Source organism: Crotalus tigris, unplaced genomic scaffold, assembly GCF_016545835.1.
Source record: "Crotalus tigris isolate CLP2741 ecotype Arizona unplaced genomic scaffold, ASM1654583v1 scf7180000018030.5226217, whole genome shotgun sequence".
NCBI lineage: Eukaryota > Metazoa > Chordata > Lepidosauria > Squamata > Viperidae > Crotalus > Crotalus tigris.
In genome coordinates, this window is record NW_024096786.1 from 2,287,007 (window position 1) to 2,313,514 (window position 26,508).

General features: G+C 36.0%; 1 protein-coding gene across 5 annotated transcripts in view; it reads left to right on the forward strand.

Moving 5' to 3' along the window:
• The window catches only part of UTRN (utrophin), a 348,263-nt gene that overhangs the window by 146,952 nt on the left and 174,803 nt on the right, over nt 1–26,508 (forward strand). For 4 of the 5 annotated variants that reach the window (XM_039346845.1, XM_039346844.1, XM_039346843.1 and 1 more), the window contains exons 49-52: nt 2,118–2,235; nt 3,349–3,554; nt 7,325–7,479; nt 11,082–11,271. In XM_039346845.1, the coding sequence (XP_039202779.1) occupies nt 2,118–2,235; nt 3,349–3,554; nt 7,325–7,479; nt 11,082–11,271 (669 nt within the window). Of the gene's footprint in view, nt 1–2,117; nt 2,236–3,348; nt 3,555–7,324; nt 7,480–11,081; nt 11,272–19,082; nt 20,121–26,508 lie in introns of those variants that run through there. The other variant, XM_039346847.1, reaches the window with a different exon arrangement.

The following is a 26,508-nucleotide window of genomic DNA, read 5'->3' on the forward strand; positions in this document are numbered from 1 at the left end:
TAACCTGAAGGGGTGCCACATGCTCTTCAAGCAGGAACTGTGGGAAGTTTATGCCTTCAGATATGCATGATTCCATTATTGCTTTACAATAAACTAGAATTAGTTCATCTTGTGTTTCCTGTCTTTACCTGGGACAGCTGACATTAGTCTTGCAAGTTATTATTATTATGGTTCTTTGCACAGTTAGCCAGATGTTCAGACTGGATTTGGCATTTTTGTCCACCTATCAGGTCCTTCCCAAGGACCTGGGATTACAGTAGAAGATGTGGATATTTGATGGTCTTAATATTATTAATGATAACTTTCTCCACAGTCTCTAAAAAGGGGAAGTTGGAGACTGGATGAAAATTGTTTATACTAGTCAGAATGAGCAATGGCCCCTTAAGGAGACGACACACTACCATCACCTTAACAGCCTGTGGAACATTCCCTCTATCAAGGAAGAATTAATCACCATCCAGACCCAATCACTTGTTCTCTTCCAGACAGCTTTAACCAACCAGGAGGGGCATGAGTCTAACATAGATATGAACTAGCAGCTGTAAGTGCCTTGTCCACTTCCGCAGGTTCAATAGCATCAAAATTTCCCAGATAAGCATGCAGGACTCTGACCCTTTGGAGTAACCTTCAGCTGAAATGTTACTATTATCTGCATATAGTTGCCACACATCCATTCAACTTAAAATAATTAAATTCAATTGAAATAGGTTAATTGCCTTGCTCAAGAATTGTTAATCATTGAGATCCAGCTCTAGGCAAGCTATGATTGAATTTCAGGGGAAATGAGAATATTTTATACTGGCATTTACAACTGTGCCAACAAAAGTTAATGGAGAAATGGTTACAGAAACCTATGCTGACATTTTCTTTGCTACTGATATTAGCAACATATGGGTGCAATTAGTAACAAATAACTTGAGGATAGATCTGGGCATAATGTATCATAGACAGCAATGGACAAACTAACTGCTCATGAAAATATATTTAAGTCAATTTAATAGGAAAATCTCATAACTTTTCAGCTGCCCTTTTTAGATGAAGAATTTGATTTAATATTTCATGGCCTTGAAATGGAGATGACACTGCCCCTTGTAGTCGACAATGACTGTGGAGTAAAATCCATAGGGATTCCTTTCCTTTCCATTTGGTTTAATAACAAAGGGTGAGAAATAGGTATTTCTTTTTCAGTAATTTGCCATGAAAACAGTGTGCATGTGTGAATATGTCTATATACAGTACATATGTGTATATATATGTATATGCGTGTGGGCATATGGAGAGAGAGAGAGAGAGAGAGAGAGAGAGAGAGAGAGAGATTAGCAGCTACTGCTGTATGTCTGTGGACATTCTCAGGTAATAGCTGTCTCAAAAGTGCTTTTTCCAAAGGCAACTGGACAGTTTTTTCCTTGAGGAAGAAGAACAAAAACGTTTCATTTCTCATCCAAGAAACTTGATCAGTTGTGATGGCGGGGAGCGGGGGGGGGGGCGAGAGGAGTGATGGAAGGAGTGATGGGAGGGGGGAAGGATCAGAGAGTTTTAATCAACAGGGATTTTATTATAGCTGCTGTAATAAAATCCCTGTTGATTAAAACACTCTGGATGTATAGTGTCTAAAACCTGGGATCAAAATTGAGAACAAAATTCCTTGGAGCAGAGACACATAATGTATCTTGATATCCTAGGAAGAGATCACAGGAAGTATAAAAGTTTGCAGCTTTTTATGAATCAACATGAATTTTATACAGCTTTATTTCCACTCATGTTTCACTTTGCAAGAGCAAAATCTCTAAACTAACTGGGCAAATCTAATAGGTGAGCTCTTTTTTAAATTGGTGGGCTCCAAGTGTAGATTACTATAGGATTCCAAATTCCCAAACATCGTGACTTTACTGCCTGGGAAATCTGGCAACAATAATCTCAACACATCAGATCATGACTTCTGATTGGTCTGTCTATTATTTCTCTTTAATGCAGATTATGATGCAGAGCTTTTTAATGCAGATTATAATGTGATTAAGATACAGTTCTTCATTAATATTTGAAGCATGGGTTTGAACAATTTTGTTTTTCTTAAACTCCTATCATTAGTAGCATATTTTTATTTCATTATTTTACAGATAACAGAAGGTGATCTAGAACATCGACATCCCCAGTTGGATTCAGTTTTTACCTTGGCTCAAAATCTGAAAAACAAAACTTCAAGTTCTGACTTAAGGACAGCAATCACAGAGAAATGTATGTGCTTCTTGTTAGTAGACCAAAGAGTAGAGAGATGGGCACTAAAAATGATATAATAATATGGTAGACATAATCATTACGTTATTTATTGACAAAACAACGGATACAGAATGGAATGACCCAGGTGGAACTGGGAAGAATCTAACATACAGAGATGAAGGCAGGGTTAATTCTGATAGGCAAAACGAAGAAATGAGAATTAAGATCTATAGCAGGGAGTCTCCAAACTTGGCTACTTTAAGTCTTATGGATTTCAATTCCCAGAATTCCTCATTCAAACATGCTGGCTGTGTGTTGCAGTCCACAAGTCTTAAAGTTGCCATATTTAAAGACCCCTGATCTATAGCAAGGTATCTTGCTTAAAGTGTTGCTTGACATTGCTTATATTCACATCTTTGGATTTTATTGGCTTTAAAGACTAACAAACTGGAACTTGGAGATGCGAGTTTTTAAAAAGATTTATTAGATAATGTGTTTTGAACAGTGTTGGCAAATCACAAAATTAAAAATGTTAGATCCGGTTTTTATGTAGAATTTTTGTCTGATTTTCGACGTTTCATCGAAACGTCGCCAAGACACTTCCAATTTTACGCGGGAGAAAACCCGAACAACCAAAGACCTATATACAAATACCCGCGAAAACCTCAGAAAACATATATATATATATATCTATATATATATATATATATATATATATATATATATATATATATATATATGTGTGTGTGTGTGTGTGTGTGTGTGTGTGTGTGTGTGTGTGTGTGTGAAAGTCATGAGGAAAAAAAATAAGCAGATGAAATAAGAGAAAGAGATATTTGTTAAGATAGTTTGGTATGAAAGATACTGGCACTAATTCAAATGCCAACATAATATTATCAAATTATCCATTTTCACTAAGAAAGGTATACTGTGTATTTTGGAGTGTGTGTTATATATGTAGATTTGACTTCCCTCCCCAAACTTATGGGAATCTATAATAGTAGGTCTAGAACCCAATGGTAGTTTGAGTGCTTTAAAAAAAAATATTAGTGTGAATGGTAAAAAAATGAAAATGATGCAATATTTTCAGTGTTTTCTCATGGGACTAGATTTATCTTCTGTCTGTTTCAGTGGAGAAGGTTAAGAACCAGTGGGACGGTACTCAGCATGGGGTTGAAGTACGTCAACATCAGCTGAAATGCATGCTGACTGACAGCATGAAGTGGGATGACCAGAAGCAAGAAATGGAGAAGTTAATTGGACAATACGAGATCCATCTACATTCTCTCTTACAGTCTTCTAAAGAAAAGCTTACCAAACAAATTTCAGAAAACAAAGTGAGTTCAAGTGTGCTTTCTAATGCAGAGTTGTGGCTCATAGATTCAGTTTAATGTCTTACTCCTGTCACACAGTTAATTTAGTTTAAGAAAAATAATGTGATACAGCTCTTTCTGATACACCTGAAAAGTTTTATGAAAAAGACAGGCAGCAGGATTTCTATTTCTCATGTCTTGAGCTTTTCCTAGATACTATCCAGATTCTTTTCCATTTTTAGTTTGAAAAAGCAGCAAAACTTGGGGAATTGCCAAGTTAGGGCTGGGGAGGACAGGGGAAAGAGTGATTGTAGTGTTCATGACCTTCGGCTGATTAAATTAAGAAATAGTGAATGTGTCTTCTAATTAGATTAAAATGAATTTTCCAGAGAGGTATTGCTGCTTGCCAGTGCTTACCTGACAATAAATCTCACTGATCCCTGTTGTATATCTATATACTGTATTTCCCAATTCAGAATCTTGATAGGAAGAACAGACCAATCTTTGCCATCCTTTTACCACTTGGGAACTTTGGACATTGTTTTTCACTGTTTAAGATGAACAGATTCTTTTCTGATTAATCCAGAAAATTAATTTTTTTTCTAAAAATCTATACCAATCTTTGAACGGAGACATTACCTATTCTTGTGGGCACTTTGCTGCAAAATGTCATTGATTTAGTTCAATATATTGACTAAGAGTTTACTTGGAGTCTTAAACATTTTTTTTTACCCTAACTTCTTACTCTCTCTCCTCTACTGCCTGCCCCATCTTTGTAGAGTTAGATGATTTTCTGCTTCTTTGCTAGCCCAGAGTTTTAATTTTAATTAATCAATCTGGAGATTGATAACGCTTTGCTCAAAACATCCATTGTCTTGCATTGCACTCTTAATCTGGTTACCAAATTAAACCATTTTCTGGGTCATTAGAAGGTGAACTATGTATGCTGGGCTCAAACAGAAGCATCAGTTTTTCTGAATACGTTTGACAAGGAAAAGAAAAAAGAAAAAGCTAGCATTTGCTGTTTTTCAGTATCCTGTCAATAATCTATTAGTTATACTAGATTCCCAAAATAATGTAAGAAGTTTGTTTTTAATAAATTAGTACACGTACAATATTTCATCCATAAGTTTATTGCCATGTTCTAACACTTTTCATCAGTTAACTGAATGATGAAATTTGTACTGTAAGAGATCTTCGTGGGTAATATGGATTAGTTTTATATTGATATCAGCCAATCTGAAGAAATAAAATAACGTACAATCTTTTAATATTGGACTACACTGTTAGAAAGATCAAAAAGGAACACATTGGAGGATTCCATGATTTTAAAATTATGGTTCAAAGGAATCAGAATATAAATGCCTGCCCCAGAATCTACAAAATAGTTCTTAGAGACTGGTGATAACAATTGTTTACAGGATCATTCTTTTAGTCACCAGACTAGAAACCAGGAGAGTGTGAATTCTAGTCCTGCTTTAGGCACAAAACTTAACTGAATGACTTTGGGCCAGTTACCGTATTTTCCGGTGTATAAGACGACTTTCTAAAGCATGCAAATCGGCTCCGAAGTTGGGGGTCGTCTTATACGCCGGAAATTACGGTAGTTTCCGGCGTATAAGACAACTTTCTAGGCATGCAAATTGGCTCCGAAGTCGGGGGTCATCTTATACGCCGAGTCATCTAATACGCCGGAAAATACAGTACTCATTCTCAACTCAACACACCTTGCAGGGTTATTGTTGTGGGGAAAATAGGAGGAAGGGGAATTGGTATATTCACTGTCTTGAGTTCCTATTTTTGTATTGTTGCCTGAAATTGTATACAAGAATGCAAATCTAGTTTTCCTTGGTTCTAGATTTGTCATTCCTATAGTTTCCAAGGAATAAACAATCAACTTGACATCATATAAGAGATACTATTTCTTATCTTTATTTTTTTTTTACAATAAATGGAATACTTTGCATTCTAAAAAGCTTACAGATTTATCAAAACCTAAGTAAAATTTGCTTCCCAAAAAGTTACTGGAATACAGAAGAATAATCTGGGGAATTTGGATAATTAATTAAGTAAACATATTTTTCTTACTATTTTGATAGATTCCATATAATTGGAAAGCAACAATGTTTTGTTTCTGCTAATATTTGTATCTGTATTTATCATTCCGGGGTAATGTTTGATTGTTCCATTGATAGTACTATACTAGATTTTCCTATGGAAAAATCAAATCATACATAATTATTGAAACATAATATGTCAATAATCTTACTGGGAAAATAAAGGAGTCAAGAATAAATAATATTTTCTTATTCAGATCATAATGTATAATGAATGATTCACCAGCATTGTGTTTGTGCTATATTTAGAAAATTAATGATTTATAGAGCTTTTATGCTCTTTTTATTTGACATCTCTGTGTTTTATTTATGAGAGTCTAAATAAGAAATAAAGTAATGATTTCAAAAGTATGTAAGCAAGCTTTGTTAAGTAAGTAAGTAAGCTTTGTTTGTATGTTGACCATACCTATTTATGGAAAGTAGTGCTCTATTACTTTAAGACTGGGAAGGAAATATCTGAAAAATATCAGTTGTTCATATTCGTAAAATAAAGAAAAGCCTCATGAAAAGCATTTAAAGATTATCCATATATCCATTTTTAAATAAACCCCTTTATCTTTTTCCTTCATATCTTCAGTTGCAAGCCTCTTGAGCAGCACCTTTCCAGCTCAGAATGTTTTTTTTTTCTGCGAAAGTTGTAAATTGTAATTTCAGCAATGCTAGCAGATGCTCTGTAAAAAGATTCAAAAATTAAATTCCAGGTCTCTGCAAAGTCTGCATTCTGCTGAGGGCTTTTGTTTTAGATCAGTGGTCTCCCAATTTTTTTAATTATGCACCCTTATCAATTTTTTCTTTGGGCATGTGTATTTGTGTATGTGTATATGTTTATTCTCTCTCTCTTTCTCTCTCTCTCACTCACTCACTCACTCACTCACTGGGAAATAACTGCTTTGCTCTCAACTTTATAGTGAGGAAAAGGTGCAGTTAAAGAAACTCCAGAGAAGCATAAATTGTTTTGGGTAGGTTGTGTCTCCACATAGCAAATTATCTTGGAATTATCTTGTTCTCTCTATATGCCCTCTAGGGTGCAAACTCAATTTAACCCATTTGAGTTTTTGTGCTTTCATTCATTTTCTGCAGCTTTTCTAAAAAGCACAAAAAGAGTTTGGCATATTGATCAAATCATATTATTGTACAGTTTCTGAATCTTCAACCTGCTTTCTACTTTTGTTATCTTTCCCTTTGTTCTGCGGTTTCTTCATAAATTCTGTTGAGTGAGTTTTGCTCATAACTTATTTCCCAGTTTGCCTTCAGTCCAATTATTCTAATGAAAACATTCAGTATAAGCCAGATATTTCAGCCTCCACATTGGTAATCTTGCTGATTCTCTCTTCTCCCCTTACTAAAATGTAGGAATTAGCTTTCCAGAAGAACAGTTGCTAGAAATAATGTTCTATTCCTATAATGGGAAAAATGAATATGACCTGAATTTTCATTTGTACTATTTGTTGCAATAGTTTATTTTGCTTGAGTTAATAGAAATGATGATATAGATGTTGTTCCTTTGTTGCAAAAAGGTGGAAACCATTCATTCCTATGGGTTCTACCATTAGGAACTTGATACCCACCCCTCAGGGGTTGCTAAAATTTGCTGGTTTAGTCAATACCATAAACTTTTAATATGAAGCGATAACTAAATGATTAAAGATTTTTGACTACTATGTATTTACTTTTTAGATATTATTGCAAGATCTAGATAAAGGAAATGCCAGGATGATTTCATTTAATGATCTGTCAAATAAACTTCTTCAAGATTACAGTGGTGATGACACAAGAAATGTGAAGGAAATTATGAATCACCTGAATACCTCATGGATTAATCTGAAACAAAGGTATGCATGTCTAAATTACACATACGTGTGCTCACCTCCATATTTCTAAAATGTGAAGAATAGAAATTATGCTACTGGGATGCAATATATGATTTAAACTGGGGACTGCTTTTTATCTTGACATGTATGATTAAATCAAAAAGGTCTCACATTTCTTATAGCTGTGGCAAGATAGAATGTAGCCAATCAGTCATCTGTCTCTTACACAGGTTATCCTCGAATTACAACTACAATTGAGCCCAAAATTTCTGTTGTTAAGTGAGATACTTGTTAAGTGAATTTTGCCCCATTTTACGATGTTTTTTGTTTCAGTTGTTAAGTGAATCACTACAGTTGATAAGTTAGTAATCCGGCTGTTTCCCCATTGACTTTGCTTGGCAAAAGTTCACAAAAGGTGATCACATGATCTTGGGACACAGCAATTGTTATAAATATGAACCAGTTGCCAAGCATCTGAATTTTGATCACATGATCATGGGGATGCTAGACAGGTCATAACTGTGAAAAACAGTCATAAGTCACTTTTTTCAGTGCCATTGTAACTTTGAACAGTCACTAAACAAACTGTTGTAAATTGAGGAGTATTTGTAATTCTTAGACTCCTAATATTAGTTTACACAATCTTCTGATGAAAAGGCATATATTTCTTAAATTAAAAGCTGCACTATTGAGCATCTGAAAATAATACAACTGGCTCAGGTAATTTAAACTTTGGTTTTATATAGATAATATAATCACAACAAAGAAAGGAAGATAAGTGCCATAGTGAAATTAATTCTCTAGTCAATTATTTCCTCTCTGGCTTGCAAAAGCTCCCCCTGTAGCATCATTCTATCTCTTGGATAAGTAGACTACTCATAATATATGTACTTAGATCCATACACCCAACCTCTGTTTGGCAGCTGAGGAAAAAGGAAGGACTATCCAGTGCATTAAAATGGGAGAGGGAGGTTAAGTACCATATATTATTAATTTAAGATAAGACAAGCTGGCCAAAGAGATAAGAGAAGCTGATCAAATATGTTTTATGACAGAATTTTTGCTGTGACTCTGAAATAGATGTAGCAGAATCTGTTTCCAAAACATCCTGTAAAGATGATAGTCTAGCAAATTGACATTTCATAGACAGATGCAGGATTCGTGTTTTTTCCCTCAGCCTCCCTCCCACCCAGTCAGTGAAAAGACTGTCACTTTCACTTCCTAATCTAAAGCAATAATGGTTTGGTCCTAATTTCACTTGAATTGAGGGAGGTTCTGCTAAGCGGATCTTTTCATTGATGGCATGTCAGTTGTGAAATAGCTTCTGCAGTTGATATCCCTAGCATATATTGTATTCTTTTCAGTATCAAGTGAAAATCATTTTCTCTCAGGTAATTTAGCCTTTCACATGTTAAAAAAAATGCTTACTGTTTTAGGGTATTACTTAGATTTTAGTACAACATTTAATTCTTTTTAAAAAAAATGTTATTAACCATACAGTTACATTTTGTTACCTATTGAGAATTTTTCATTATTGGGAGAGATAGAAGAAGAATAAATAAAACAGTTCAGTAAAACAGAAAATATTCAAAGAAATTCATTCTTAAGTACAGGTGCTTTAAACATTGATGTGGATGCTTCTAGTCCCAGACAAAATTTTATAAAAATCTACAAAAATTAACAGTTGTAAGACATAATCCTGTATATATTGGAGAACTGGAATTGGAGAAATATTCTGTTACTTATCTATAATTGGGTCACAGATGATACACAACACAAAACTTCAACGATTTTGTATTTAATTGATCTATAAACTTTTTGTTATGGATTAAAAGTTGGGTGGATTTAGGTCTCTCTTATTGTCTGTTAGTCCTGGAGAACTAATGTTTAGCTGCTCAGCCAGTTTTATTGTAAACTGCTCAGAGTCATTTAGGTGAGGATACACTGTAGAAATTAGACAGACAGACAGGCAGGCAGACAGACAGACAGACAGACAGACACTCACTGTGTTTCCATGAAAATAAGACCCACCTAGAAAATAAGTCCTAGCCTGATTTTTTGATGTGCGTCTAATATAAGCTCTATCCCCAAATAAGGCCTAGCTAATAAGCCCACTCCATCTCACTGTCTGGTTGCTCGCTGCCACAATGGGGCAGGAGGGCGCTTGTCACACCAGTTCTGCTGCCACGAGGTGAGGCTTGGCAGGTGGGGGTGGAGCTGTCCTACGCACCCCTACCTGCTTACCTCAGGGCCCCCGCAGCCAAGCCACTCCCTGCTTGGCAACCTCCCAGCTCCCCATTAAATGACCCAGGCCTGCCTCTTCCCTTTCACTCCCCTCCTGAGCCAGTCTGTAATGCTCCAGAGGATGGGTAGGGTGGGTTCAGTCGCATTACCTGGTTGCCCTCTGCCATTTCGGAGCCATGGGGGAGTGACAACGAAAGGTTCCACTGCCGCTGCACAACAGCCACGTCTGCTGTTGGAAGGGCTTTCTTCAGTTCCAGTTGCCTGTGTTTTGCCCTGGAGATCACCTGCTCAGCAGCAGACACCACCTCTTCAATGATATTACTGTCTCCCTCCCTGCCAGACACCCACCTAAGACGGTTGCCTGTTCTTTCCCACTGTCTGCTTGCCCAGGGCCACAACAGCTTACAGAGCTTCCCAGGGCAGATGCTTGGAAGGTGAGGTCACTGCTGGTGGAACATGCTTTCAGGCGAGGAGGAGAGCAGTGCGGACAGGCGAAAAGTGTTTGGGTGCCTATGGGGCGTTTGGAAATGGAGAGAATCGACCAAACACTTTTCGCCCAGAGGGAGACTGGAAGCTCCATTTCCAAACACTTTTTGCCTGGATGGAGAACTGACAGAGACTGGAAACTTCATCTGCTTGTAAAAGGAAAGATTGTGGCAGATGGAGGGAGACGCTGCCCGGTCCTTCGGCTTCCCCTGCCTGTCTATGCAGCTCTCCTTGCCTGAAGGCATGTTCCACTGGCACTGCCCTCATTCCTGGGAAGCCCTTTAAGCTGTTGGGGCCACGGGCAAGCAGACGGTGGGAAAGAACGGGCAGGAGGCCGCAAAGTCAGACATCCCCAGGGAAACACAGATAGATAGATAGATAGATAGATAGATAGATAGATAGATAGATAGATAGATAGATAGATAGATAGATAGATAGATGCTGTACATTTTGTGCAAATAATAAACAAATAAATTCCAATTGCTCAAGTTAAGTTATAAAATAAAAAAGTTAAGTGCCACTTTTCAACAACTTTGTGGTTTGACTGTATACGCAAATTCAAAGAATTGTTTGCATTCATTGTGAGAAGCTTTTTCATTACTCATTCACAACCTCTGACAGGTGTGTGCCGTTCTGTTCCTCATACTGGCGGTTTCATACCCTGTTAATGGCAAGAAGAGGAATTGTGTAATTTTCATACATTTTAATGCTATGGTTTTAGTATAAAATATAGTACAATTATGGCATAAGTTTTAATTTTGAAAGAGTACAGCACTAGTTCCTAAAACTGTACATTGCATATAACAAATACATGCCAACTGTGCTGAGTCACACAAAGGGTGATTTCTTCTCCCTTTTCTATAGTTGCTGATTTTTTTCCTTCCCTCGTATAGAACTTGCAATAGGCAGAATTGTTTGGAGGCTGATCTGAAGACAGTGCATGCCTTGCTCAGAGACCTTGAAAAGTTCCTCAAGTGGATACAAGAAGCAGAAACTACAGTTAATGTCCTTGCAGATGCATTGCACAGGGAAGCCACTACTCTGGCCAGTGGCCCTGGAAGGGAACTGAAGAAGCAGATTGAGGTAAGAAGGTGACTAGTTCTATATTTTCTATGTTTTTTAGAATTAAAAGGGTAAAATCCACTTTTGATGCTAAATAATCTTACTAGAGTTTGGTGCTTTTTAAAAAATATATATAAGAAAACTACATAGCCAATGAATGGCTGTGTAATCTGTTAAAGAGGTTAAAAGTAAAGTAGCCTACTTATTACTAGAGAAGAATATGAAAAGAATAATGAGAATTGGTCTGAAAATGATGACAGCTCTTGAGAATATCAGTTTGATCAATAGCAAACCTTCAGGGTGATGCCAAAGATGAAAGGGTTAGGGCAAAGGATAACTGTAAGATTAATGCAGGAGATAAAACTTGTCCACACAAGATAAATATTTAAAAGATGTTCATTAAATGTCTGCTGAAAGAGAAGCGGGTGAGTTGTTGAAACTGAGTACCTGTCTCCTGAAAATTAACACAGAGCAAATGTTTTATTATTGGGTTGATACGCTGTTTATAGTTGCTTCAAAGAAACACCCACCAATCTTTTAACCTGTTGGAGATAGGGTTTATATGCCTTGATTTAGCCATGCAACAAATCCAGTCCTGGTGCTTTACATATCTACTGGAATTGAGATCTTCCTAAGCAACCAACTTGCCCTGCTTTTCTTCTTGTCTGATCAGAAGGAAATAAGAAGCAGTTTTTGCCCAGTGTGTTGCTATGAGTTACTTCTTTATATCTCTTTATGAGAAAAGAATGGCTGCAGTATGTTTAATTGGCAGTAGGAAGGAAACTGTGCAGGGGTGTCTTACTTTTTCTCAACAGATTTGGGTCTTGCACTTTTCTCTGTCACACACACACTGCCATTCACTCCAGTTGAAAAAAAAAACAACCCTTACTTTGCATCAGCTTTATATGAAGGTTGACCAATAATGCTTGCAAAAGAAAGAGAAAGAAAAAATTAAATAGTGACTTATCTTGCTCTTTATAAATAAATATGGGTAAATCCACACTAATGAAACGAAAAGAACAGCTTTAAATGCCTTCATCTTGTTCATTTTCATTCAATCAGTTTCTTTTACATTTGTTTCTGAGCAATTTATTTATGTTGAAGATGCATAATTATAATGCAGTTACCTTTTATCAATTAACCTCTATAGATTACTCAGTTCATTGCTTCCTTTTGCCCTCAACTGGATGACGTTTAAAGTTATAGTTGCTGAAATTCATTCAAATGCCACAACAAATCTGAATTTCACATTCCTAGATGGTTTTAGATGAATGAGTAATTTAGAATGCACTCAATGTTGGTTCTGAATGTTTTTATGTCGAAAGTAATTACAAGATGATTTTTGTGTTGAAGTAATTACAAGATGGCTTTTGTGTTATGGCAGCCTTAAAATAATTCAAGGACAAATGTATTTTGAAGACAGTTTGGAAAATGAATGGGTGTTCTCCCCATATGGTAACTTTTAATCACAGTTTATTTTGATTTCAACACTAAAGAATTGGCAATAGTAGGACAAATTATTGTAATTCTATAAAAAGCTGTCACTCTATCTGATGAGTTTCATGATTGCTTAGTGATGCATTTGGGAAGCCGAGGACAAAGATATAACCATATTCATCTTGGTATCAATATACATTCTGTCTGGGGAAATAATATTGGCTTTTAAGCTCTTAGTTGAGTAATGTAATTTAAGCATGCACAGTTTTCTTGGAGGTGTTCTTATATTGGAGAAAACTTTTATATGGAAAACCTGTGTTACATCATGTAAACATTTAATAGCTATTTTCATCCTGAAGACTTTAATACATGTATGCTTTCTCTATGAATCATCTGATCTCAGAATCATCTACTATAATGTAACATTGCAAATAAATTGGACAAAATGTATATTTGATAGTCATGCCTGGGAAGTGGCCAACATTGAAAAAACAGGCCTTTGATGGCCAGCAAAATTACATTTGTTTTTAGAAAGTGAAAACTTGTGAGTCATACAGTAAATGTGCAGAATCCATTGTGAAAACATTCCTTCATAGGGTTATGCCTAAGATATAGCATGGGGTTGGATACAAAGTTTTCAGATAATGTCTATTGTTTGGAAAGGACATTTTTTAGAAAAATTCTGAAGGTCATCCTTCCTTATGTTTTCACATATAAATAGTTATTTTTTTGTTGTTGCTCACATAAAATTATCGCTTCTGTTACAATTATAATTTCTCTTTTGCAGGGCTGTTTGAATGCACAGCCTTCTCAGTTGGTTGCTTAGAAGTTAATGGAATGGAGAAGAATTTTGGACTGTCCCTTTGAATACTATTTTTTTTTCAGTTGGCTGATCATGCATGTCAGTGTCCACAATTCCATTAGCAAAAATTCTCAAGCACACTTCTCACATTGCCTGTGGGGGAAAGGGGGAGCTAGTTCAGGAGTTTTTATATTTAAAAAAAGGGCATACAAAAATACAAGAATAGCTCAGTGACCAATACCAGTTCCGTAAAAATGGGATTGATTGAGGCAATGCAATCAATATGTAATCAAAGTAAAGCTTGATAGCTTGACATTCTGTCATTCCTGGAAAATATCATTTCTGTCAGTTTTATTAGTTCGTTGTGTTCCTTCTTCAGTCATGCACATTTTAAGCCAGTGTATATTAGATAGCTGTTTACTAGGCATTCCTGACTAACTGCTCTTGAAGATGAATGAGTTCTACCTCAAAGGACATTCTCCATTCAAATGTAACTGAGATCACCCAACAGAGAGAGTACATTTGAAGTCTCTCTCCTTGAGTAAATACAATCTGAGATGGGGTTGAGGTTTGGATTAGATGTATAACTAAATTCTTCTCACAAAAAAGATTAGGAGCATTGTGTGTGTATGTGTCAGTGAGTGAATGAGAGTTATTCTTTGCACTGCAGATACTCTGAAAGAGGAAGAGTGCAAAATACAGTCTGCAATATTGATGCATCACATCATTTGCATGCATTTTGATTTCTTCGGCGGGGAAGGAGGTTCTGTTGAACATTGAAGTCTGCCTTGTGTTTTTTTTCCCCCTAAGTGTTTCATAATAAAAAAAAATCAGTAACAATCCAATATAAATTAAATGTCAGGATTATATAGGACAGTGGTTCTCAACCTTTTTAATGCCGCGCCCCCCAACCAGTCGTAAGTCGAGGACTACTCAACCGGTCGTAAGTCAAGGACTGCTCAACTGGTGCAGCACTGTTTGCAGAATGGGACTTTTGGCGGGCTCAGCAGGGCAGAGATAGCCTGGACAATTCCTATTGGCTTTTGAAAGCCAATAGAATTAGACTCTATTCAAGAGAGTCTATTCTATTGCTTTCAAAAGCCAATAGAATAAAAGGGAGTAGCACAGCTAAGGAAAAGGGGAAAAAAATGGCGGACTGCGTTGTTTGGCGACCCCCGTGAAATGGTCGTTCAACCCCAAATGGGGTCCCGACCCACAGGTTGAGAACCACTGATATAGGAGAAGAGTTGCTATTTTCCTGAATTGGGTTACTAATTCTGTATGTTTCATATTTTCTTTTTATGTTATGGAGACATTTAATTTTAATTTAGTATGCTTCTGAAGTATGAATGAATGAGATGTTTGAACTGGCATGCAGTTATTTTCTGTCAGTTATCACTCCATCTATTCTTTCATTTCATATGAATTATTTTTAGCTGTTAGAGCAATGTCCGTTTGCATTATACAACGAACTGCATGTAATCAGATAATTTTGTCTGAAGACACTCCAGTGTGTTTATAATGAATTATACAGATAAAAGAACAAGCAACACACTGCTTATTATGTCCTGTCCTTAAGACAAGTACTTTAGATGGGATTTTTAACTTCAGAATTTGTTGTGCATTTCTTGTATTTTTCAAGGAAGAAAATTAATAGTTTTTTTCTTGTTCCACTGCCTATGGTAAATAAGGTTATTTTAGTTGGTTATACCTTCATTAAGGTGAAAATATAAATGGTAAGATCTCTCAGCCTGTTTATTATTTAACTTTACATTGTGAAAGAGCACTTCATAAATCCCAGATCTGTGTAGTATGAATGACAGTTCAAAGCACTGGAAGAGATGAACACACATCTCCCTTTGCAATTATTAGAGTTATATTATATAACTTGGTTATATACTTGGTCAAATGGCATACAGTATGTCCCCTTCTCCAGAGGATAGACTTTACTTGGTTCTCTTGCACCTTAGCATCCTTAGGATAGAAGAAGCAGGATTATAACATTTCGGGGGAGGGCTTAATCATGCACTGATGTAATTTCCTGGTCATTTTCATCCATTTACTTAGAAAATTTGAAAGCAAAACATCGTAACTGCTTTGCTAAGAATCAACTTAAGAGATGGGAGTGATATTTTTATCTATGTGTCCTAGATGAAATTGAAATAAGGGAACTGTGCCCAGTTGAATCCAAGTTTCTATCCATCTATCTATTAAAGAAAAAATGCTGACTAAAAATCCAAAGATGGGATTGAAATTGTATTTTTGGTTGCATAAAAGAAATTTAAACTGGATCTTACTGAAATTGTTTATTTATTTATATAGTGATAGTGTTAAAATGGACTATTTGGATTACATATTTAAAAGCGTTTTATATATATATATGATCCGGAATGATCCGGAAGAACCATAGAAGGAAGCGTAAGGAGAGTAATAAAGAAACATCTGGAACACTAATTAACCGGCCGGGACCGGTGACGCGGTCCATGAGCCGGGTGCAGATGCCGGCAAAACCCATTTAAGTCATCATTGTTTACTGGCTCCTTAGCCCTGATGATGTTTGGAGTTTCCAAACGAAAGCTTGGCAGCTTTTAGTAAAGTATATTTTTATATTTATACTCTCCTGGTGTTCGTATTTTATTTGTACCATAGACATGCCCAGGAGTCGTATTTTTATGCAAATTTTCCAGCATATATATATATATAGGCTGATAGGGTTGGAATATAGCAAAGCTGAGGATGGCAAAATGAAATAAAATATTCACATACTAATGAAACAACTAAACTAAAATTAGTAAAGGAGTTACATTATACTGTCAAAAACATTCTTGCCACGTGTCAGAGAGAAAACGTTCTATTTTAAGGAGTTTGGTGATGCAGTAAGAAACATTTTCTTCCAAGCATCAGAAAACACATAAACCACCTGGACAAAGTGTAGGCAAGCAGATTCCTCTGCTAAGAAAACTTAGGAAGCAAATTCTTTTTCTAAGTTAATTAGAGGCCTGGAAAAAATTATAAGGATGGCTAATCATTTCTGAAAAAAACCAACTCCACTACAACTGTAATCCATATGTGTGTCAGTAAAATAGTCAATTTTACTGACATGCTTGTTTAATCTACAATCTTAAACAGCATCCTGTGGGAAGATACACAGAAAGAAAGTAACTTGCATAGTACTTTTGTACGTGTATCCTTACATTATTCCCTTAGGAGGTAAAAATTGTTATGGAGCGCTCAGAAAAGGATAAGAAATATTAAGTGAAGAAATTAAGGCATGAAGTAAGAAGAAGACATACAAGACACCTAGTTTACTCTGGCATCATTGGCTAGACCTCTCCATACCTTTCTATCCTTGCAAACCAGAAATAATAATTTCTGTACAGTATAACATTCAGTCCTTCACTCCATTTCCCCTGTCAGACATAGTGAACTGATAATAGCAAAATGTGTATCCCATCCGACTCCCAGTAACAATAATTCTTGTTGCATCATACAGTCTAACATCTGCTGAAATCATTTAGGGGAGAGGGAAACATCTTCAGCGTGCTTTCAATGTCTTTTCATTGTCAGGCATTTTATGTAATCCAGGCAAGATCAAGTTTACAAGACTTTGTAAAATTTTGGTAATTTTAATGCACTAAGCAGTTGGAAGCAAGGACAGCAGCACAGAGACATACTTATGTATATGTTCATGCATGAAAATATTACTTCCTACATACATGATTTTCATTTTCTATTTAAATAAGACTAGAATTCTAGGGCTGGAATAAAATGAAATGGTTAATTAGCAGATTCTAATTACTGACATATATTTTGATTTTTTCATAAGATAAAATACAGAAATATCAAATTCTTGTTAAGGCCTTTTCAGAGTTCACCATCTTGTGGATTACTATCAGGAATAAATATTTTTTTTACTTGCAGTATCCTATTTTGGGAATGCCTTTTTCAAATATGTTGATATTTTAAGTGGTAAAGTTAACCTTTACAATTGATCTGCTTTTGTTTATTTGATATTGCTTGATGCATATTGATTGTTTTGTTAATGTTTTTTTCCTGATATCTGATGCTGTTGTTGTTTTTAAATTGTGTGATCTTCTAAGATTTTATTATTGGCTTGGATGCTTTTGTAGGAAAATGAGTCATACATTCTTAAATGTACAGTATAACATTGCTGTATATTCCTAGAGAAGATTACAGATTTGTTTTTTATACCCTAAGATACCCTGAGACCTATACACATAGAATCAAGAAACTAATTCTAAATATTCAATGTAATATATCAGAGCTTTCATTCATTTTGTTAATGGCTGTAAATTGGTTAGATGTACAAGAATCTTTGAAGTTCTAGCTTGTGGAGGCATAAATCTCATCTTTCTGTGGAAATCGATCCAAATAAATCATTTGTGTCAAGCAACCACAAGTGGCTATCTTTATAGTTTGTGATTTTTCTATTCTGATGTCTCAGCCAATCAATATATGGAGGCTCCAATCACATGCAAAAAAACATGCACCTAAGTTTCGGCTGCTGGCCTTGGAGGAGCCATTTACTTCCTTGGATTTTTGAGCACTTGCTGGAGTGAAGTATCTATCTGCTCAGCAACCATAAATTGATTGCTTTTTAAACACAATTGGAATTATCACATGGAATTCAGAAAAGCAAAAATCAATGTTAAATATGATAGTTTTTCCCCCTAAATATCTAAGCCATGTGGTATTTGAAGCCTTGAAAAGTTGTCATCATTTTAGGGTTCTCCCAATTACTGCCATTCATACTTTTCCAATAAGAAAGGAACATACATTCAACAAAGCAGACACGCCACACAGACACGAACACACAAAACATAGGAATGGTGTTAGATAAGAAGAACCATGAGTGGCTTCTGACCCTTGAAAAGTTCAAGTAATCGCTGCGTATCTCTTGTGGTTTCAGCTTCTTCATGCTAATACTGTATGTCATGGAATAATGCCATGCAGTTTTGCTGCTGTTCCAAATCAGGCTTCTGAGTTTGTAAGTTGGAGTTATTAGGAATTGTTTTGAGTATAACAGAGGTTCTAGAATTACTGACTAAAATTAGGTTCTTTACACATAATAATCAATTCTATTTATGGTTGAATTCCTACATAATTTATATTGTCTGGTATGGGTTTCCCTTTCTTGAATATCACACGGGCCAATTTTGCTCATCATAGTCCTCTGTGCAGTATATGTGCTTACTGGTTTTGATTGGGTAATATGTAGGTGATGTGTTCAGCAAGATGTTGCACTAGATAAGTTATGAGTTGCTTCGGTGATCTAATTCTGTCTAAAGCACAGAGATGAAATAAGATGAAACTTGCTGCCCGATTGTCAGAAACCAAGATTCCCATTGGAGTTCTGTGTGCCTTGATGTTCTATCCCATCTTTCTTAAGTCAAGGAAACATATGAGGGTTCCTAGGCATTACTCTCTTGGGTACTGGTCTGTTTACACTTAGATTGATAATGCTTAAGCGATCTTATAGCATCGTCTGCCTTTTTTAAACACAATATAACATGTGATAACACTTGCCACAATGGGAGTATGTTCTTGCTGCTAAACTCACATTGTCTCTCGCAGCAAGAGAATTAAATGATACTGCTTGTCAGAGTTTGCTATCAAGATTTAAAACTGCGAAGATCCTGATCACGGAGGAGACAAAAAGGTAGAGTAATCAAACATACAAAACCATTTTTGAAAACTTAAAATCAAATCTTTGCTCAGTGGAGAAGCTCAGTCTAATAGGAGATTTCACCAGAACTATTCTACCTTCATACTTCTGCATGTAGCTTTCTTCTTTCGGGAACAAATTAGCTTACAGGAGTTTTTACAAGATAGGTTTTGCCCCTGTAGAGCTTCCTTTTGAAGTCAATAATCTAGCTTTTGGAGAGGAGCCACTATGGGATTTATTGTCTTTTAATGTATGGCTGCTATAATTAGGGCAGGTATCCCTCTGTTCTTATAAGATTTAGAGCAGTCTGTGTGATTCACTTGCTCCGCAGCTCTGCCAGAGCTGCTTTCAGTGTGAGGGTGACAACATCTTTCTCCGGAGTGAGGGAAGGAATGCCATTCCCTGTTTTTCTATGAAGCCTATCCAAGAGGAGAACTATTATGATGATGTCAGAGCAGGCTTCCCGAAGGAATTGTGCTTCATCTCTGCAGCTCTACCTCGTCAATTAATCAACGTTTGCTGGTATGTAGTTCTCCACTTCGAAGCAGGCATCTCTGTCTGATCAACAACTTCTCTCTTTCTGGAACTGCTAGACAAATCCAGCCTTTGAGGATGCAGGCAGGCTTTGCTTTTTGTATGTATTTGGCTCTCTGGAAGAAGGAATACTTTTAACATGATGCTTATTGCTTATGCCTTTGAGTCTGTCCCCTGGAAAAGCTGTCTTGGAAGCGAGCATGCTCAGAAAGCTGGCAAATCATTGTCCAGCGACCGAGAGAAAATGCTGGGTGCTCTTCATTTATAATGCAAATTCTGAGGTGCCTTCAGAAGTGTGGCAAACTTAAAATGATGGCGGTGGTGAGAACATCACTGCAGAAAGTTGTGGTATTGCTACATCGCTTGCAGAGAATGGCAGTTTCATCACCACGTTATCAAAAGCTTTGTAAGGTGAGTCAGAACTAAAAAGTAGGACTGATAATTCCACTACAAGAACACATTGTTTGGGAATTTTGATAGAAATATATTCTTCCAAACAGGTCTAATGTCAGTCATTAGAAATGTGTTTTTGTATATACTTACTTCCAATTATAGAGCTCTATAGCTAGTTTCTTACTTTTCCTTTTTTAAAGTCATAAGTAAGTAGGTATTGTTGGAAGTTTTCTGATGTGCAAAGTTAACTTTGTCTAGACTAATCATTCTTTTTTCACAGTTAAGTAGTATGTTATGGAAGTTTATACATTTCTTCAATTTAGAAAGGAGAATCTGCCATTTGCAGATTTACAGCTAAATCTTCATTTATCATAGGATTTTTCTATTAGGAATTTTGCCTTTTTCCTGTTCGATTTTTTTATTAAAAAGTTACAAATAAGGCATGGCTTCTCCTGCCAAAGAAAGCAATGGTGATCCAGACCTTTTGACAGTAACTTTTATTGCTCTTAACAGAATGTTTATTTTCCTTTTTGGAGATTTAAAATTGCTGCTTCACAAACTCCATTATTGTGGGCTTTGGTTTTGCTGAAGTGGCTTTTGGAATGTGGAAAATTAACTTAGTGATCTTCAACTGTATCATTAAGTTTACTAACTTCTAACGTCATGTTTAAACCAGAATTGGAGTGGGAGAGAGCAGGTCAACAAGGGTGCTTCTGGAAGGTTATTGGAAAACTGAAGTAGTCCTTTTTAAAACTAAACAAAAGAAAACTTTGGAGCATTATTGCACCAAACATAAATTAATTATAAATATCACAGTAGAAAAACATTTGACTGTGTGGGGTAGGACTTGTGAAATTCTTATTTTCAGATTTAATCTTTGCTAGCTTCTTCAGTGTGAAACAATGATTTATTGTGAATAATCATTTTCTATCATTACATATGTATGAACAGAATGGAAATGTATTAGAACCTTGGATGATAGCCCACTTTATTTTCATTACTTCTGGAACATATGGAGGAAACAGAAAAAGATTCAGAAGTCATGCAGTAAATCAGACTATTCTATTACAGATGCAACTTTTCAAGAATGGTTGTTTGGCATTTTTGCTTTTTTCAATTACAAAAACAATTGTAATTTGTAATTTGAAACTGCCAACTTTCTTGAGCAAAGATCAGATCTTATTTGCCCAGAAATACTGTGTAAACATATAGTATAGCTTTGCTAAATCCTGCAAATTAAGTAAAAAGTTGTTGCTGTGAAATGTATAAATTTAATATAGCTTTCCTTTTATAAAGACATGACTCTTTCATCCTAAGGTGGAAAGTTAATTCAGAATATTTTATTTTTGGAATGGAATGTTGTGGAAGCTTACAGTGAAATACATCACTTGCTAATGGAATAGTTAAAGGTGGTACATGGGAAATGGAATTCCACTTGTGTTTGTCACATAGAAATGCATACAGCATGGAGCATTTAATTGAACATATAAATCTTGTTTGAAATTATTAGTTTCTAAAGGAGAAAGAGTAGTATTTTAAATTGCGTAAGGTTGGTTGTTTTCATTTGGCCTTTCAATATTTTAAGTTGCTTGTAAATCTCATTCTAGTGCCATTGAGTAAATAGGCTGTAATACTCCACCAGGTGTCAGTGTAAGGCAATAATACATAATTATATTCTTCAGTTAACGGGCTAATAAAATACTCCAAAAGAATGCAGTGTGGATTGCAAATGTAAAAACTATCATCAATGAAGTAATGAACTGAAACTGTCCCTGTGCTCATTTTATTAATATAGATTGTAAAAAAAATGAAACAAAAAATGAAAACCTGAAATGCTGCCCATGAACATGTGTATCAAAAATGCTCTTTATTATGGTCCTTATTTTCAACTCTGTACTTGAATGTGTTGCGTATTGTTTTGTACTCTAACACTATTTTGGTTGCAGTAGTAAGACTTTTAATGGATTGGTATGCAAAATAAGAGAGGGTTTGGGATTTAAATTTATTTTAAAATTGTACATTTAAACTATAATGCAGCCTTTAGAAATAAGACTGAAATAAGAAACTGCTTGTAAATTTTGCAATATTAAATATAAAATATTGGAAGTCTAATATAGTTCATAAGTTTGTTCAAAAAATAAATTTATAATAGTTCCTAAGTAAGTTTAAAAAAATTTAAATTGTCTATTATGTAGTTTAATAGTTGAATAAAATTGATCTGATGAAATTTATTTTCTAGATTAGGTCTAATGATATGCTTCTAATAGTGAGCCTGCACAGAAAGTAAGCTTTCACGAGTATGAATTCCTTTCTTCTAAGGAATAGAAGAAACATTTTTACCGACTACTTTGCTCTATGACATTCCAACCCATTACTTCCCATGCTGTTCTAGAAGATTATTCAATATGTGAGAGAGTTGGATATAAACCTTCATCAGTATTGACATGAAAAAAGTTTCTAGACAATGAAGAAGGGGGGAACCACATTTCTTTGGTTATGGTATTCCCATCAGCTTTTTTGATATAAGCGTATGAGATCTCTTCAGAGGAAGTATGATGTTCTTCTCCAAATCCTAGCTTGCCACTTTCTGAGGCAATCTGACAATTTTGCAAGGACCAAACAGTTCTTGTTTACTTGTTGCAGCTCAGATGATTGGTATGTATAGGCAACAAACACTGGTTTCCTTCTTATAGCTGACTGTAGAATATTAAAGCAAAGGGCTTCAGAAATAATCAGAAGCTCTCAGGATAAAAAGGCTAAAAGTATTTACTTCCTTCCCTTTGTCAATTTTTCAACAGATGTAGAGGGGTTCCCTTTATAAATCAAAATTTGGCAACTTTTCAAAGTTACTTTGTACCCTGATCTAATTTTAGAACATCACAGAGTATTCTGTGATCCAAAAGTGCAATTGTTATAACACATAACAATATTAGGAAAGGCAGCTACAAAACATACATGGAATGGAAGGAATGGGAAATATAGTTAGAACATAGGTATAAGGGCATATCTGAAATCCTAGTCCAGTATGATACATGCTGATTTATGCAAGATATTTTTTGTTGTGAAGATAAATGGCAAACCAGAACCAAGCTTGCTCTGATCCAGCCAGAGCCTTTCACCATTTTCCCAACATCTCTAATGTAAGCATGTTAAAACAATTTCAGTTCATTGTGGTAAAGTTTCATTACCTTATACTCAATCAATTATAACTCCCTACATAGATTGGTAGTACGGCAGGTAGCCTAGTTATTTTCCAAATTAGTCTCATGTATATGCTATATTCCTTCTTATAGGATAGGTACATGTTCAATTTAGAATTTTCACTCATGATTGGTTTTTTTTATAAGTGGGAATATTGCTATCCAGTTCAGGATCCAATATCTCACTGAAGTCTCCTCCATAATAATAGAATTATGGGAGATATCTAAATAATAAAAACACTCATGAAACATAGTGGGAAAGTCAAAACTATATTCATAAATATTGGTTATAACAATTATATCTGAGACTTTAATTAAAATTATATTTTAATTTAAAAATCCATTCTTATGTGTTGTAGCATCTTGAACCTAAAAAGATGTTTATGATAAGGATAGGTGCCCTTTTCACCATTCGATGAAACACTCATCGAATGAATCTACCCAACTCAGTCTATAGACCAACAGTATATATCAACTTCTATTTAAACGAACCCCCAATAAAAAGCAACATTTGTTTTTAAAGACTGGAGATGAATTAAATTTATATATTGATTCCTGTATTATCTTAACCACGTAAACATTGAAGATCATTTAAACACATTCTTTTGGTAGATACACAGACACACCACACACACACACACACACACACACACACACACACACACACACACGACTTTTGAAAAGATATAATTAGGTTAATCAAAGATAGGAAAGCAAGCTATTGGTTGTCCAGTGGTGTAATTTCTGGAAGTAACACAGAAATATTTCCCATTTCCCCAAATCAAGAGAGAGGATCCTGTTTTGAAGATCTGAGTCTCATTTAGATTCTGCATGGTACAGAATCTACTATATAAGTAGCTCAACAGAAGTTCCTTCAGGCAGACATAATAAAAATGACTGAATCTCTGATCTGGCCATTTCCCCCCTAAATAGGGAAAAAGGAAAAGGAGACCTGTTAAAAAACAAGAACTGGTTTTGGCAATTCCATTGTGTGCTTCGTCTTTTGACTGAAAAAGGTATATTCCTCTTCCAGGAATTTTGCTGCACAAAAATCTGATTCTTACATTTTGTAGTTTGCTTTCCCTAGTTTGCATTTTTTAAAGAAATAAAATTTCAGGAGTAATATTTGATCTCAGATTGGTTTGGTACAGTTTCAGTGTTTGTCTTCACATAAAGCCTAACTGAAAAAGAAAAGTATGTGTTCCTTGAGAACAAAATGCTATATAATATACTTGTTTGGCTTCTAATGGTTAGCTCAGACTTTGAAATAACAGGTTACCCTTTAATTTCACTTGTTAAGCAATCAATACTTTTAATTCAAAACATGCACAAGAATGCAATTTAATTATCTTGAACAAAGCTTAAGCTATAATTCTACTAGTTTCCCTAAATTTTTAATAGTGTTAAAACTGATGAGATAGAAAATTCACTGTCATTTCCCTCAGTAGTTTAAATGTAATATTAGACTAGCACATAGTAACAGACCTCTGAAAACCTGAGAGAGGTTGGCAATTTATAAAATAATACAGATCCAGAACAGCTATATATTCATTATTTGTTAGGAAATCAGGTAGCTTTCTTTACTGCACCAACACTAACTAGAACAATGTTTCTTAGCTTTGCTGGCTGGAAAATTCTGGGAGTTGAAGAATTAGGAACACTGAGTTTGAGAATTCATACCCTAACACACTCTATAAAACCCTGGTAAGACCACACCTGGAATACTGCAACCAATTTTGGTCACCATACTTCAAAAAAGATGTTGAGACTTTGGAAAAAGTTCAGAGAAGGGCGACTAAGATGATCAAAGATCTGGAAACTAAAACATATGAAGAATGGCTGCACGACTTGGGTTTGGCTAATCTAAAGAAAAGAAAAAAATAGAGCTGACATGATAGCAGTATTCCAGTATTTGAGGGACTGCCACAAAGAAGAGGGGGTCAAATTATTCTCCAAAGCACAGAGGGCAGGACAAGAAACAATGGTTGGAAACTAATCAAAAACCTGGAATTAAGGAGAAAATTCCTAACAGTGAGGATAATTAACAGCTTGCCTTCAGAAATCGTGGACGCTCCATCACTGGAGGTTTTTAAGAAGAGGCTAGACAGTCATTTATCTGAAATGGTATAGGTTCTCCTGCTTGAGCAGGGGGCTGGACTAGAAGACCTCCAAGGTCCCTTCCAGCTCTATTCTATTCTAAACTTACCAGTAAATTGGAGGCTAAAATAAGTAAATCTAGTTTTCTATAACTTTTGCTTTCTTACTCCTGTCCCCCAATTAATCTGATTAATAAGGCTATATGTCAGTGGTGGCAAACCTATGGCAGCATGCCAGAGGCGGCACTCAGAGCCCTCTCTGTGGGCATGCACGCTGTTGCCCCAGTCCCGCCTCCCTTGTGGTCCCTCCTTACCAGCAGCTCCCCTGGAGGAGAGTCACCCCAGGCGCAGCCTGTGCGGAGCAGTGCAGCCAAGGACATGGCAGCCAGGCAGCGGGGACAAGACTCCGCTCTCACACCTCGTCGCACATAGATGATGCTGCAGGGTGCGGGCAGAGTGCATGGCTGCCATGGGGCTGCTGGATCACCGGGGTGATCTGCGGCGGGCCATGTAGGTGGTGGGTGGCCTGGCGGGTGGGGTGGGGAGCAGGATGATTTATGGGCACTTGGTCTCTAAAAGATTCGCCATCACTGCTATATGTCATACATATTATCCACAAAAAGATTTCAGATTGCATGTTGCCAGAGTTTTTATTCAGTTTTGTCTTGTTCTGCTGCCAGTTAGTGTCCCAACTCCTTAGTCATGACTCAATAGTAAATCACAGACTTCTAAGCTTTACACAGCAAATCTCTGTTTCTATGCGAAGGCTCAATTAAAGCCTCACAGAAAAAAAACACTGTTAAGAAATTTGATTGGTAGGAAGGCTTATTTGCTGGGATGCAGCAAGTATGGTGGAAGGGAGAACCTTGAAGGATGTAAACCTTGCATCCCAAGGAGTTAAAAGGTGATCTCATTACGGTCTGAAAGCATGTGTGGATTGTGAGTATGGAGCTGATCTATTCACAGATAACTGGAAAATGTAATGATAATGGTAAATCATGCAGGAACTTCGATGGGTGGCAAATGGTGATTTCTAGAGGTTCTGTGCACTTTGTCATAGACCCTGAGTGTAAGAGTGAACTACAAGTAGTCTCAACCTTTATAGGGAGA